Source organism: Bombus pascuorum, chromosome 14 (assembly GCF_905332965.1).
Source record: "Bombus pascuorum chromosome 14, iyBomPasc1.1, whole genome shotgun sequence".
NCBI classification, from domain to species: Eukaryota; Metazoa; Arthropoda; class Insecta; order Hymenoptera; family Apidae; genus Bombus; species Bombus pascuorum.
Window position 1 is genome coordinate 292,489 of NC_083501.1, and position 13,856 is coordinate 306,344.

General features: G+C 39.6%; 1 protein-coding gene across 1 annotated transcript; it reads right to left on the bottom strand.

The window, feature by feature from the left end:
* Positions 1-2,366: 2,366 nt before the first annotated feature.
* Positions 2,367-10,217, bottom strand: LOC132914317 (protein glass-like). Its single transcript, XM_060973341.1, has 7 exons — positions 10,066-10,217; positions 8,928-9,113; positions 7,854-8,184; positions 6,081-6,353; positions 4,189-4,524; positions 2,961-3,128; positions 2,367-2,664 (listed from the first exon to the last, which is right to left on the bottom strand). Exons 2-7 carry the CDS (start codon positions 8,989-8,991, stop codon positions 2,499-2,501), a joined length of 1,338 nt encoding a protein of 445 aa, XP_060829324.1. The 5' UTR covers positions 8,992-9,113; positions 10,066-10,217; the 3' UTR covers positions 2,367-2,498.
* Positions 10,218-13,856: the final 3,639 nt, after the last annotated feature.

A 13,856-nucleotide genomic window follows, 5' to 3' on the forward strand; every position in this document is an offset into this window, starting at 1 on the left:
ATGTTACGAACACTTGAATATATTATCGAAAGATGAATCATTAAAAGAAAAAAAAAAGCGAAAAAAAAAAGATGAAAGAAAGGACAAAATGGACAATTTTTTGAGAAAAAGATTATTAAAAACGATGATAATAATTAAATAAAAAAAAAAAAGAGAAAAAAAAATGAAGAATATGAAAAATCTATTTTAGAGACACACATATCTATTCGGTTTTTTTTTTTTGTATCATTTCGTCTGTCGGAGAGAAAGTAAAATTTATCGCGATGGTTAATCGTCGTCATGTATAATTGCGGATCGTCGTAATGGCGTTGGTTATTAATTTTAGACGCCATTTCGGAATTGTCGTGCGGTTGTAAAGGGCGTTCAACTCTCCAACACACTGCGTGTTCGTGTTTCAAGAGGAGTGCAAATATTGTGAGAAGAAAAGTGATATATATATATATATATATATATATATATATATATATATATATATATATATATATCTATATATATATACGATTAATTTTTCAGTTTCTCAATGATCGATACATATGTATATTACGTCAGATGAAAGGATTTTTTCTTTTCTTCTTTTTTTTTTTTTTTTTTTTTTTTTTTTTTTTTTTTTTATTTCTTAATATTATTTAAAGTCGTTCGGAAGACAAAAATAGACTGAGTTGTTTGGTATTATTCATCGATGCTTTTGGGATAAATATGCACCTTACACGAGCTTTTGCTTCGAAGCTTTCACAAGCGAATGACAAACCATTCCAACTGTTGTAGAGATCAAATTACCGAACAACACTTGATCGATAAATATGAGACGATGTAGGAGTGAGAGAGCGAGCGAGCGAGAGTGAGAGAGAGAAAGAAAGAAGAAATGAAAACATAAAGCATCACAGAGACACATACAGTGTGACAGAGATGACATTATACTACAGTTCTAAATAGAGATACGCTACGTACACGCTACACGTGGTACGTTTGTCGCGTGACGAGATGGTCCAAAAAGCTGCAGGTTTGTTTAGAGGACTTCGATATAGAGAATCGGGGGTCAGCTCGTCCCTGCAACAAGTCGTACCGGTACATAACGTAGGAACATTATACATACGTTTTCTTTCTTTTCTTTTTCAAGAATATTATTACTTATAAATACATCATTATATATATATATATAAAGAAAGAACGAGAGCGTGAGCGAGAGAATTTTGACGAATGAATAGGAGATACTATTCTAAATGATGGAGAGAGTTGTTTTTATATAGTTTTAATTGTGAAGAAAGGTAAATTAATGCGAGGATTCATGAACCAATATCTACGCACTTAATTACCAACTAGCCGGCGAATACGAAGCCTCCTTTTCCCCCCTTCTTTCTACGAGAAAGTATGTGGGTCCTGATGCTGTGGGATTACAAACAAAAAAGAACTCGTTCATCCGTTTTTAATTAGTCGTTCTCATACGAATATTATATATATTATATATTAATATATATAATATATATATGTATAAGTATATTATATATATATATTATATATAGAGAGGTCGTTCTTTTTTCTTTTTTTTTTTTTTTTTTTTGTTCGATGGAAATGGCGCCAAAACACCTTCGTTTTACAATTATGAAAAAGAAGCAAACTGAGAAAGAAAAAGCCACATAATGAAAATTGAAGATGGTGAAAACAGCAACATTAATATTATAATTAATAATAATTATAATAAATACAATATTTGTACAATAATCAACGGTGCTGTGGTGGATGCTGTAGGTCTAAATCTGCGATACCCTGTTAACCTATCCTGACCTATTTGTAAACAATTCGTAAACGTATAAGTGAACGAACAAGAAATTTCGCGGGTGCATACTTTCTAAAATTATAACGATGCCGATACATTTCGTTTTTTATTTCCTTCGATTTAATGTTTCGATTCAGGAGGTGATGATGATGGTGATGATGATGATGATGGTGGTGATTGATGATGATGATAATGATGATGATGATGATGATGATGATGATGATGATGATGATGATGATAATGGTAATGATGATGATGATGTATGTATATATATATATATATATATATGTATATATATGATATATATGCATATATGTGTATATATATACATACGCATATATATATGTATATATATGTATATATATATATATGTATATATATATATATATATATGTGTATATGTATATATATATATATATATATATAAAAAATGAATTCTTGATGAGTTCCTAATGCCAAATATAACACATATTGTGATTACTACTTGTCTTGTGTATCGTTTAAAAAAATATTCAAATGTAAGCCCTTAAATAACCAAGTGTTCGCACGAACGCTTTGCAAATTTGAGTCAGTCAGGAAGCAGAACTCTATTGAGAGTATCAACATTCGTCGCAGTTATTTTATTTTACATTTTCGCTGGTAAGCTCGAGCCAAGTTGAATCACAGGTATTCGACAACATCGCGGTAGAACACGATTGTTATCGATAATCGATATTGAGCTGTGTCACGTTAGAGAACCGCCATGGACTCTCATGTGCCTGTTCAGATTACCGCTTTGGCTAAACCTCAGCAAGCACAGCTTACACTGATATGGTTTCTCGCCAGAGTGAATACGAAGATGTTTGGTTAATGTAGAACTATCCGAGAATGCCTTTTTGCAGAATCGACATCTGGAATAAAAGAGAATTGGCGATTATAAAAGGTAAATTGATCGATTGAATTGCAAAACGTAATTATGTTGATAATCGTCGACTTGGAAGTAATTTATATGAATTTAGAAAAAAATAATTTTGTATAATATAAGAAGTGTCGTTCCAAATTTTTTATACTTTTCTGCATGCGATAAGATACAAATACTTCCAAGTAATGATATATGCCGGTTTAAGCGACACGCGTTGTGGCACGCGTCGTGGCACGTGTTATGGCACGGGTGAATAAATAATCCATATAACGAGGTGCAACACACCTATACGGACGTTCTCCTGAGTGCGTTCTCATATGTGTGGTTACGGAACTGCTTTGCGAAAATCTCCGATCACACACTGGACATCGAAATGGTTTTTCTCCCGAATGAGTTCTTGCATGGGCAGTTAAATTCGCGGCTTGACTAAATGCCTTGGAGCACGCGTGACATCTAAAAAATGTAAATCTTGAGACATTTTGTAAATATAAAATAATATTAGTAAAATTATCGTATGAAAGAGTCTGAATTCTACGGTTTCGTAGGAAGGTAATTTTAATATATCGACCTATTATATACATATGTAATTGAAACGGTTATTTCGTCACTGTGACATCGTTTTCAAGTGGGAAATTTATTATAGTGGAAAAGATATTTTTATTTTTCATACGGAACATTAAATTTTGGTTCTTAGGGGAGAACCATGTTATTGTGCCAATAATGGTGGTTATTGGTAGCAGTAACGAGTTTTTGTCAGTTTGTAATTCCATCGTTCTGTTGAAAATCGAAGAAGAATTGAATTGTACTGGAATTGCGACGAACGATTTATAGGAAGAACGACTGTAAGTATTTTGTCTAAAGAATTTGTGAACTAATTGTATTTAAATTTAAAACAAAGAAGAGAAAGATGGTAATCTCGTTAAGTATGCGTCGTATTCGAAGATTGGATTTTCATATGATGAAAGTTTTGAACCTAACCTAAAGTAACGATGGGAACGATACTGTCGCGAATACCGTTCAAACAACAGAAGTAAATATTTATGGTCTAAAGTATTTTTGATAACATTGATTAGAATAAATCTTTTATCAATATTTAAAAGTATCTGTGAAGTTGTAGAATTTAGTTGAACTTTTACATCGATTCTATCAACCTTGCAACAAGATACAAATAACATAATATTATACGCTTTCGGATGCTTTTCACTGTAATATTTACTGGATTTAAATTGTTCCGTCGTGTGTCATCGTCGTCCATCCATGATCGATGAAATCTATAAAGAACGGTATAATCCCAGCATAGTGACAATAATAAATCTTTGTACAATGACAAGTAAAATTTCTAACGCGCGGAATATCTCGTTCGATACGTATCATCTCTCGATCGGTATTGTTTCGAGAGGTTCTCTTATAATAAATTTCTAATTACTAGTGTAAATCAGTGAACGGAATAAAACGTACGAGCTTTATCGATCGAATGTTATCGAGCGATAAGCGAAGCGGGTTCGCCACTAACCTAAACGGTTTCTCCCCAGAGTGCGTTCTAAGATGCGTCTTGAGGGTGCTGGGTCGCGCATACGACTTGCCGCAAATTCGGCATAGGTTAGGTCTGCCATTGTCGTCGGGTGTGACTGGGTTCCCGGTGGCGCCTATGCACAGAGCATGCTCACTGGACAATTGCAGCCTGGAATGGCCGTGCGCCGGGGGATGAGAATGAGGATGGGTACCGGTGCCGATCAGACTATTGGCCGGGGGTTGATTCACCCTTGCCTGCTGCTCCACAGGATTATACTGCTGGGCGGGACTTAACAGGGGTTCCACGCCCCATGCCGACGAATAGCTTTGCTCGTACCTACGCACACAACCGTGAATTTCAGAATAACTCGGCTTTTACACCCTCTTAGATGCGCACCCTCTCCGTCGAGCAAAATGGCGAAGGGCTGTCTGGTTTCGAAGAGAAATATTACGAGCTACTTGGCAAAAAGTATATCGAAATGGTGAGATGAAATTGTATTTTTCAAAAAATACTATCGAAAATAATTTAAGGGCTGCGTCGGTCGAGCGAATTTTGTCGTAGTATAAGGTGTATAAGAAATTTTGATGTATCAAATTCTTATTATAGAAACTTTTCTACGTTGTAGGAGTTTTCCAGCTATTTAGCTAATAATACGAATTGAACGATGATCGTATGAACTAGACGTTTAATAAGAAACTACCTTTCCTGTTTCTTATATTTATTCTCCGTTCGTTTATATAGCTTTTAGCTACTTATTTCGATAATTGATAAAGTAAACGCATGGTATTTTAGAAAGTTTTTATATCGTAAAAGGAAAAACAGAATTGCTATATAATAAAATTTGTCGAATCGTTTAAATCGTTGTGTTACGCGAGTTTCTGTGTTTGTGTTTTCGTAAGCAAATAGCAAAAAGCTTTGTAAAACAATCACGTTCTTTATATCGCGACAATTTCAAAGTTCACGTAATTTAGAAGAATAGAGCAGAGTATCGGTTCACCTTACAATTCTTACGGCTTCCAATAAAGCGTCGATCTCTGTGAAACAGTCGCGCTACGAATATGATTCGATTCGGAAGATGTTCGTACTCGCCGCTCTATTTCCAGGCAACGAAAAAAGTTCCAACAAAATAAAATGTTAACGAATGTTACTTCGTAACGATTATTCTCTAAATTCTACGATCCCTTTCGTATGAAAAAATAGCAACATCTTACAGAGTCTTATTTGACGATTTAAACAGGTATCTAAAATACTACGATTCTTATATCAGAATTTTGAAACTCATTTTCCTAAGGATATTGAAAATTAATAGAGACCGATATTACATGTTTTAAGAATTTTAGACAAACTTACAAACGACATTTAAATTTTATATGAAATATTAAACAAAGGAGAATGATAGAAAATTGTGCAAATCGAAGTATCCTTTCGATACTTGAAGTTTTAATTTTTAATTATAATCCTTTAACTATTCTTGATTAAGAAACTGGTATCGTTATTAATTCTAATTGTATTTTATATCTTACATTATGACGTACAGATGACGCGAATAAAATAACAGTTTTATATTAATACTATAGCGAACGACGTTCAATTTGTACTAAATGTTGGCAGACGTCTTAACAGTTGGACCGGCAGTGTGTAAAAAGAAAGCGATGGATTGGAAATTAGAAACTAGAACGATCATGATTTCGAAACGTAGAAATTGAAAATCTATTTTGAAACTGGAAGAGCAATGTTTTTATCAGTCGTGAAGACACAGATTGTTAGAAATACTAATGGAGGATTGCAAATTAAAAAGTTAAAGTTAAAAATTCAAGCGTCAGCGTTGAAAATAAAAGTTTGATCGTTTTCTACTCGGTCATTAAAATAAATACAAATAAAATAATACTCACCCAGAGTGCATGTTCATGTTCATGGTCATATTCATAGAAACGTTCACAGACATGGCTGGTGTAGACGCGTAATGCGTGGGTGGGACAGGTGGGCCAAGATTTTGAGTATAATCTTGAGAATAATGATGACTCGATCCTCCCGTGGAGTAGTATCCGCCGGTAGGACTTCCAGGATGGACCACCGCATGTTTTAGCGACAGTAAGACGTCCGCGACACCTTCCCCGTTCGCGTTGCTCGTTCTCGGCGCACATTCTCCTCTGGTGCAACCCCAACTGCAAGGACACTTAAAAATTACAAGGTATATCGAACACAACGTTTTACGCTACATGTCACTCTGTATTCCCTTATTCGTTTCTTGTCTCCATGCGTCCATCGTTGATCCCGCTAATGTAGTGGCTACAAAAACTATTTGCTCGTACGCTTATTTTTGAACGCAACGGCTTTTTTTTTTATTAGGTTCTGTATCTGATTTCGTAAGTATCAAATTTTTCTAATCATATAAAGGTACATATTACCAAACGATACGTTGATAATCGTTACAGTTGGATCTAACTAGCTAATATATAAATCCAATAATAAACGTACCAGCGTGCCGATAGTTTCTGTAGCCACTATATATTTTTCGAATAGAGGAGAACGAAGGTATCGAAAACCAAAGGTCGCTAAAGTCGATTATCCTGGTTAACAAGTTTTCCAATTATTATCGATTGAGAAATCAAAAGCTTCGTTTAATACGAAATGTCACGATATATTCTATCCGTTTGTTTATTTTGACCGATCTGGCAAACCGGTTGACTCGTCAGTCCAGTGTATTCAACGATCGATCGCAAGTGGAAACGTGCAACATTAGTCAGACCAGGACGCATGGCGGTTCACGTACGGGAGAAATAACTGATATTTTACGAAATGATCGTAAAGATTAAGAGTAGAGAACTGTACAAAGGCCGCAGAGGAAAATCACAATAAATCGCATTTTACGTTTCTTACGTGGAAGCAATTTTGAAACTCGCCGCACTGTAAATCAAACCTAAATAGTCGAAGGTATCTTTCCGATTCGCAGTTGAATATGTTTTGAAATACTTCAAAAATACCTATTGTCGCGATTACACTGCAGATTTTTGTACATTTATGGGGGAGAAGCACACAGCATGCGCGTAACGTGTAATAATACTACTTGTGCTTAAATATAGATAAATATCGGCATTTTAATGCTGATATTAGGATATAAGCTTGAATTTTTACAGAACGCTGTTTCGTTTCTTTTCTATTTCTAAAGCTGTGTAACATCGATCGAAGAACAAACACGGAAAGGCAAATTAAATTGAAATTGATTGAATTTTGACTATATTTTATAAATACGTACATGTACGTTGTTTGATTCTCGCAAAGATTAATTTATGTTACCGCGGTTTCGGAATTTTAACGCGAATCTCGGTCTCCTCGTTACTTTCGCTTCAACGGACGTTTAAAGGACCAAAGAACGTTCTAATAAAATTCTTTTTTCTTTTTTTTCTTTTTTCAGATATAAGAAATTCGTTAACAATAGAAGAATACAATTTGCCGAGAAATGACTTTTAGCGTGTTTATATTTGTAATACGAGTAGCGATATGTTTATAATACGGCGAAAGGTACGCACGAAAGGAAGTAAACGTTGCAAAGCGGAAACGAAATTCGTTAAATCTGGCCCGTTAAGCGGACAAATTTGTAGAAATCGGAGGGAAAAAGGTGGAATAACGAATGGAAAAGGAGGAGAGATTTTCTCGCCACTTACTTGTAGGTTGCCGAGCATGGGCTGAAGAGACCAGGAGGTAACGGGTCCAAGTCCAGCGGTGGCAATGGAAAACCAGCCATATCGTCGACCCAGAAGCTGGCCCCGAACTCGCTGACTACTTGGTTCTGTCCGGAATTTTGGATGTGTTGCGTTTGATCACCGCCAATGTCTTGCGGAGAATTTTGCAGATCCTGTAGACGAAGCGTGCCTTGCAGCGCACCCAGAGTCTCTTCGTTTTGATTATCCGTTAAGGTGTCTTCGGTGGACAGGACACCAAGGGACCCAGTGCACAGGCCGGAAGGTATGGTGGCCTCGATACTTCCTACCGAACCTACGGATAGAAGAGACGTTACAATGGAACGTTCGATTAAATCGAATAGGAAGATGATTCGTCAATTTTTTCAAACTATCTTGCTGTTAAAATCGAAATGAAAAATTACGAAGCTTTTTGGATCGTGAAATTTCAACTTTGTGTATATCGTTAAAAAACGTAAGATGGAAATTTGGATAAAGTTCAACTAGACAGAGTTTACTGAGAAACGATCTAGCAATATCGTTTTACTCGAAACGTAAGTATATCGATATTGGAGAATACGGCTAATAAAAAATTGTCCAACTTAATTATTTTACAGTTTGAAGAGAGATTATGGGAGCGATTATAAGAGAGAATACGAGAGATATCGAGGAACTGTAGAAAAATATAAAACCATCTTAATCGTAAAAACTCTTCTGCCTTAAATCTTTGGTCAAGATTCACGGATAATTCGCAGAAAGATAAATGATAAGTTTACGAGCATCTGTGTCATTCCGTAACGCGTGAGAAAGAATATCGAAAAATCTGACGCAAGAAGGAACTTTGAAGGAAAACACGGAACGCTGGTGACATAAACAAGAACAAAGAATACGCGAAGAAAGACACACTTGATAAAATCGTAGGTAACTACTAAGATATTTGCGTTTCGTAAGAAGAAGAAAAGAAAGATCGCATCGGTTCCTTCGAGTCTCGAGTCCCGTGTCTCGTATACGATATATAGCAGTGAAAATTAATTCGCAGTCAGGGACACTGTGGCTCACCTGTGCCAAGGGTGTACGGCGGTTCGGAGGTGTTCACCGTGTGATGATTCTGCAGAAACTCCATCTCTGCGAAATTTCTGGTCGTAGCCGCCCTTAGAGACACCCCCTTCCCCCGCCTCTCTCGACAAAATACACGGACGGATTGCCTCCTCTCTGTAGAGACGTGGTCCAGCCCCTCTGGTCTCCCTAGCAACCGCACATTGCTCCATGAGTATGACCGATTTCTTTATCAATATTTTTCGCGATATTTCCACCGTCACCGCCGCCGCCGCCGCCACCACCACCACCACCACCACCACCACCACCACTCTCTTAATTGCCGATAAAATATCACGGAAATATATTCGTCGATATTTTCTTTTCGATACTTATCTCTGTAATTCGCTCTATCGTTCGTTCTGCCATTCGCTTTCGAACGTTCGTTCCTTATTTCGGTATTTTCTTTCTTTCGTTTTATATTTTATAAAATTCTCATCCACGTTTGTTCGAGACAACGCGTAGCGTGATAGAAGTTTGAGAGAACGGCGAGTAATTTTCTTTTGGAAGATCGTCAGTTTCGAAACGATACGACGTCGATATCGTTGACACGGTACCGAGCAACGGCATAGAACGATAGACGAAATATTTCAAGACCGTTTTCGAAAATTGCGTGTTTACGCGTGTTTACGCGTGTTTACGCGTGTTTACGCGTGTTTACGCGTTACAGGCATATTCGATGTTTTTTGGAAATCGCGGATCGACGAACGAATATATTTTTTCGAAGATCGGAAAATAGAGTAAAGCTTGCAGATAAAAATGACGGTGACCGTTTGCGATTTAACTACGACGTATAAGAAGCTCGATAAACAAACTACTGGCTCGACTACGAAGATAACTAAATAGCTCTACGATGTATATCGTTACGTACGAATGTTCATTTTTTAGCAATCGCATCGATCGCGTTTCCAGCGTATTTCCAGTTTCTTTGAACGCCGGCAAAGTTATTTAAGAGATCGTAGTACTCCGTAACGTAACTTTATAACGTGATTGTTTGAGAAAGCAAAGGAGATAATAAAAAATGAGCGAAATTCATGAATGACTTTTTATGAATGGCTGAAAGGAAAATGCACGTGCATATGGACCGAGCTTATAGAAGTACCTTTATGGCTTGGAAGACCTGCCGGTTTCCTCTAAAGGCTTCTGCAGAAAATCTGCCAGATATTTTCATTCATAGCCTGAAAACCATGTGCATGTTGCCACGTGATTCGGTTCTCCATATCCAGCGATTCGAACGATCATCGACCGCGTTGATCGATGCGGTAAATCTCCGTTTCGTCGATTCTCTTGGCGCGAGAAAATGGCCTTCCGTTTTCTTCGCTTCGAAACTTGTCCTTTTACCCGCTTCCCCTTGCACGATCAACGATTATCAACTACCGACTACCACAAGTATCTGGTATTCGTTGCACCATGTATTTAAGATCCGCAGAAAGATTTTTCGAGCTCTTCGTTTAAAACGCTGCTTCCGAAACTTTGTAAGCTTTGAAACTCAAACTCGCTTGCAATTAACTTGTTGACAATTTCCAAGCCCGACAGGTATACGGTATTCGTGCCGCTCGTTCGACGCGATGATCCGGCTCCGAGTCATCGCTTTCGCACGATTCACACGGAACGCTGAATCAACGTGTAAACGCGCACAATTCTTCGATAGTTAATAACAACGTGCATCCTTCCATCGATGTACAAAGTTCTCTTCTGAAACACGCGCCGAGTCTCTCGTATCTTCTCGGCAGAAACGTACGCGATCTCTCGAATCGCTATTCACCTCTGTCCCCTCGTGATCGAATTTTCAGTCTGATCTTGAAACACGGAGAAGACATAGCCGCACTGTACGCACCGTTCTTCCTCTATCGCGTAAGAACGCACTCGCAACGTTGACAAAACGAATTACAAACTACATGGTAAGTTAACTGGAATCGCGTTCGAACTTGGTTGTCGATGTATATCGGAGTTTACAACGATGTGTATTAAAGTTGCAGCCAGCGTGAATCTCCAGGTAGCAAGAAGGAGAAGAAGAGGGAGAAGAAGAAGAAGAAGAAGAAGAAAAAGAGGGAGAAGCGTCGAGGGATGGTATCGCGCGCTGCTGCCATGCTGCCACGATGGCTCGTCAACGTGTCTTGACTAACTAGGGATCTACCACCTACTATCATCCACTCTCACCCCTTATTCACTCTGACTACTACTTTGACCCCACTCCATCATGGGCCGGCCTTTTCGTCGCTCTCTTTTTTCCTCCACCACGCCTGACTTTGTTCCACGCACCTAACATACTGCTCTTCCACGTGTGTCTACCCCTACCCTCGAGCAACGTTAACCTTTCGTCTATGCTCGCATTCGGCAAGGTGTTCCGTAAGAAGATTCCCAGCACTTTTCAATTTCGTTCGTGTTTAAACGCAAAAAACGCCCACGCGTTCTCTGTTCGATGACGTTTGCCCGTCCAGTGCAACGTTCGAGTTCGCTGCTGATGGAATCTTCGTTGTTTCCATCGTCGAACGATGCGCGTTGACGATTCATTTTTCTATACGTCCAGTCTACTATTTCTATGTACATTGTCGGCTACGATCATCGAGCTCTCGCTTCGCCCGATGGTTCACGTTGCTAGCGGACTACGGATTTTTATGTACAATATTTACGGAGAATTCGAAGGGTCTGTCTATCGCTGGTGGAGGATCGAACCGGCTACTCGGAATGATAAATACCGGTAAAATTTCGATTATTATTAGATGGATAATTAAACGCGTTGGTTTGTTTCGCAAAGAAACGAGCGACAAAATCGTAATAGTCGATCGTATCGAAATCGATGTAAGTACAAGTACAAGTACGGAAACAGCGTATGCCGGTAATGTAATGATCGCTCGCTCGAAACTCGTATATCGCGAGTCAACCGTTGGACTGTCTAGACCAGAGATCGCGTTCGTACAAACGCGAATTTCGATTTTCAAGAACGAAGAAGGAAAATCGTCATGCGCGACCTATCGCACTGGCAGCGATATCCGTTACAAGGTAGAAGAAGGATGCGCGGAAAGAATAGGGGCAAGGTGCGCGAGAGGACGCGACGAGGAACCGTTTGAACGATATCCATGTCCACGGGCGTGTAAAACGCGAGACGTTGGAATACACGGGTTGGCCGTCGTCGATGTCGGCGACACGGGATACTAATGGTTCGTTCGGCGATCGGCGATCGGTGATCGGTGATCGGTGATCGGGGCCCTCCTTCGAGTCTGGTTCGCCTCTACTACACCGGTATCCCCGTTGTCAGGGCGGGACGGGGAACTAGGATATTATTTTCTTCAGATACCATTACCACGCCGATCACGGTGGTCCTGCCTCGCAGACGAGTGGCCTCGATACCCTCGAGATCACTGGCTTGTAATGCCTTCCCTTTCGTCGATTATTGACCAGTGAACGGTGAGCCCGGCTGCCAAACACTCCGAGGCTACCTATTCCACTTGCGACCCGGCTACGGCCACCCTTTGCGACCGCGCGCTGCTCCCATGCCCGCTTTGACAAACCTCGTTCTCCGGCTTTTTAACCGACAGCGTTCTCTACAATCCTGTCGAAAGTCAAAAGTCGAAAGTTACCGACCGATTGGTATCACGGTTTATTCTCCTCGTATATCGTCTCTGCAAACGGCAACCTTTAAATCCTACACTCGCAAAAATTTCGTCCGATCTCGCCTACATAATCGTTCTTCCGTCCAAGTCTTTTTACCCCTTTGTTTATTAACCTATCGAGCAAGCTCGATCGAGATCGTTGGCCCGTTCTTGCGAAAAGTCCGCCAAGCTTTACGGATCGGGACAACGCGAGTGCGAAACCTGTGGTTTGATTACGCGTACGCGTTTAGCCGTGCACGTTTATTTGCACGTTAAATTCGCGTAACTCGCTACCAACGTTAGCGTTTGTAATATTTCTTTCAAGTTTCATATTATATTTCTGTAATTCTTGTAGTTCTATCGCCACCGAGTATAAAACCGGTACGATAGGAAGATAAACCGAACCAAACATAGGGGTAAGGTCTCGATGGAAGAACGCTTGTTTGGTAGAACGGAAAACGGCGATCGAACGAAAAAGTTGGACAGAGGTTAAAGGCATTCTCTGTTCCGTCTTTTAATCTGTTTATGCCGTTGCTACTCCCTATACATTTGGCACGACTAAATTAATCGTTTTCAAGTTGGAAGATGGGAATAAACGTGTAGGAAGTTTCTTTCCTGGGCGAGCGACGCTGCGAGTTAGACGGAAGTTGTCAGATGGAAGTTAGAGGAAAGTCAGATGATAGTTCGACGGTAGTGGATGGAGATTGGAAAAAACGTAAAGTGGTCGGTGGCTGGAAACGTGGTCTCTCACGAGGCCGGGCGCATCCGACTATCGAATGTCTCGACGTAATCGCGACCGTCAGGCCGGACACCTGACTACTGTAGTTCCGACGTGGACGCAGGAAGAGGAAGTCGACCGCATGGCACCGAACGTTCTGGGCGTCCACCGTGTGTCGTCAACGCGAACCGTCCGGTACCGAGCTCCGCATATTTTTCGACTCGTTATAACTCTATCTACGTCGCTCCGTATCGGTTACCCGTATCATCGCCGATCGACCCGTAACGTTTGTTCGTTTACGCACGATATTTCTATAACACGATAAATACGCTTTTATTAACGACAAAATTGATCCGCATCACCTAGCTGCGTGTCGTCGTACCGTTGAAAGAACGACGAAAGAACGAAATAAGAGCGTAACGCGATTAACGTTTATTCGTTCGAAAAGTTTCGACGACACGTCCGACGCTGGAAAACGTTAAAAGCGAAAAATCGACGAACGAGCGACGCTTCTTCGCTCGATTACCAACGCAACGGTATAAATGTACGAAACAGTTTGTACGATGAAACCTTTGGCGAAGG

What these genes read in the sequence shown, in the direction of transcription:
- LOC132914317 (XM_060973341.1), bottom strand. Translation starts at nt 8,991, where the DNA reads ATGGAGTTTCTGCAGAATCATCACACGGTGAACACCTCCGAACCGCCG. An exon ending in CCATGCTCGGCAACCTACAA is followed by an intron (nt 6,354 to 7,853) that starts GTAAGTGGCGAG and finishes GTGTCCTTGCAG; the next exon opens with TTGGGGTTGCACCAGAGGAG. An exon ending in AACATGAACATGCACTCTGG is followed by an intron (nt 4,525 to 6,080) that starts GTGAGTATTATT and finishes TTGTGTGCGTAG; the next exon opens with GTACGAGCAAAGCTATTCGT.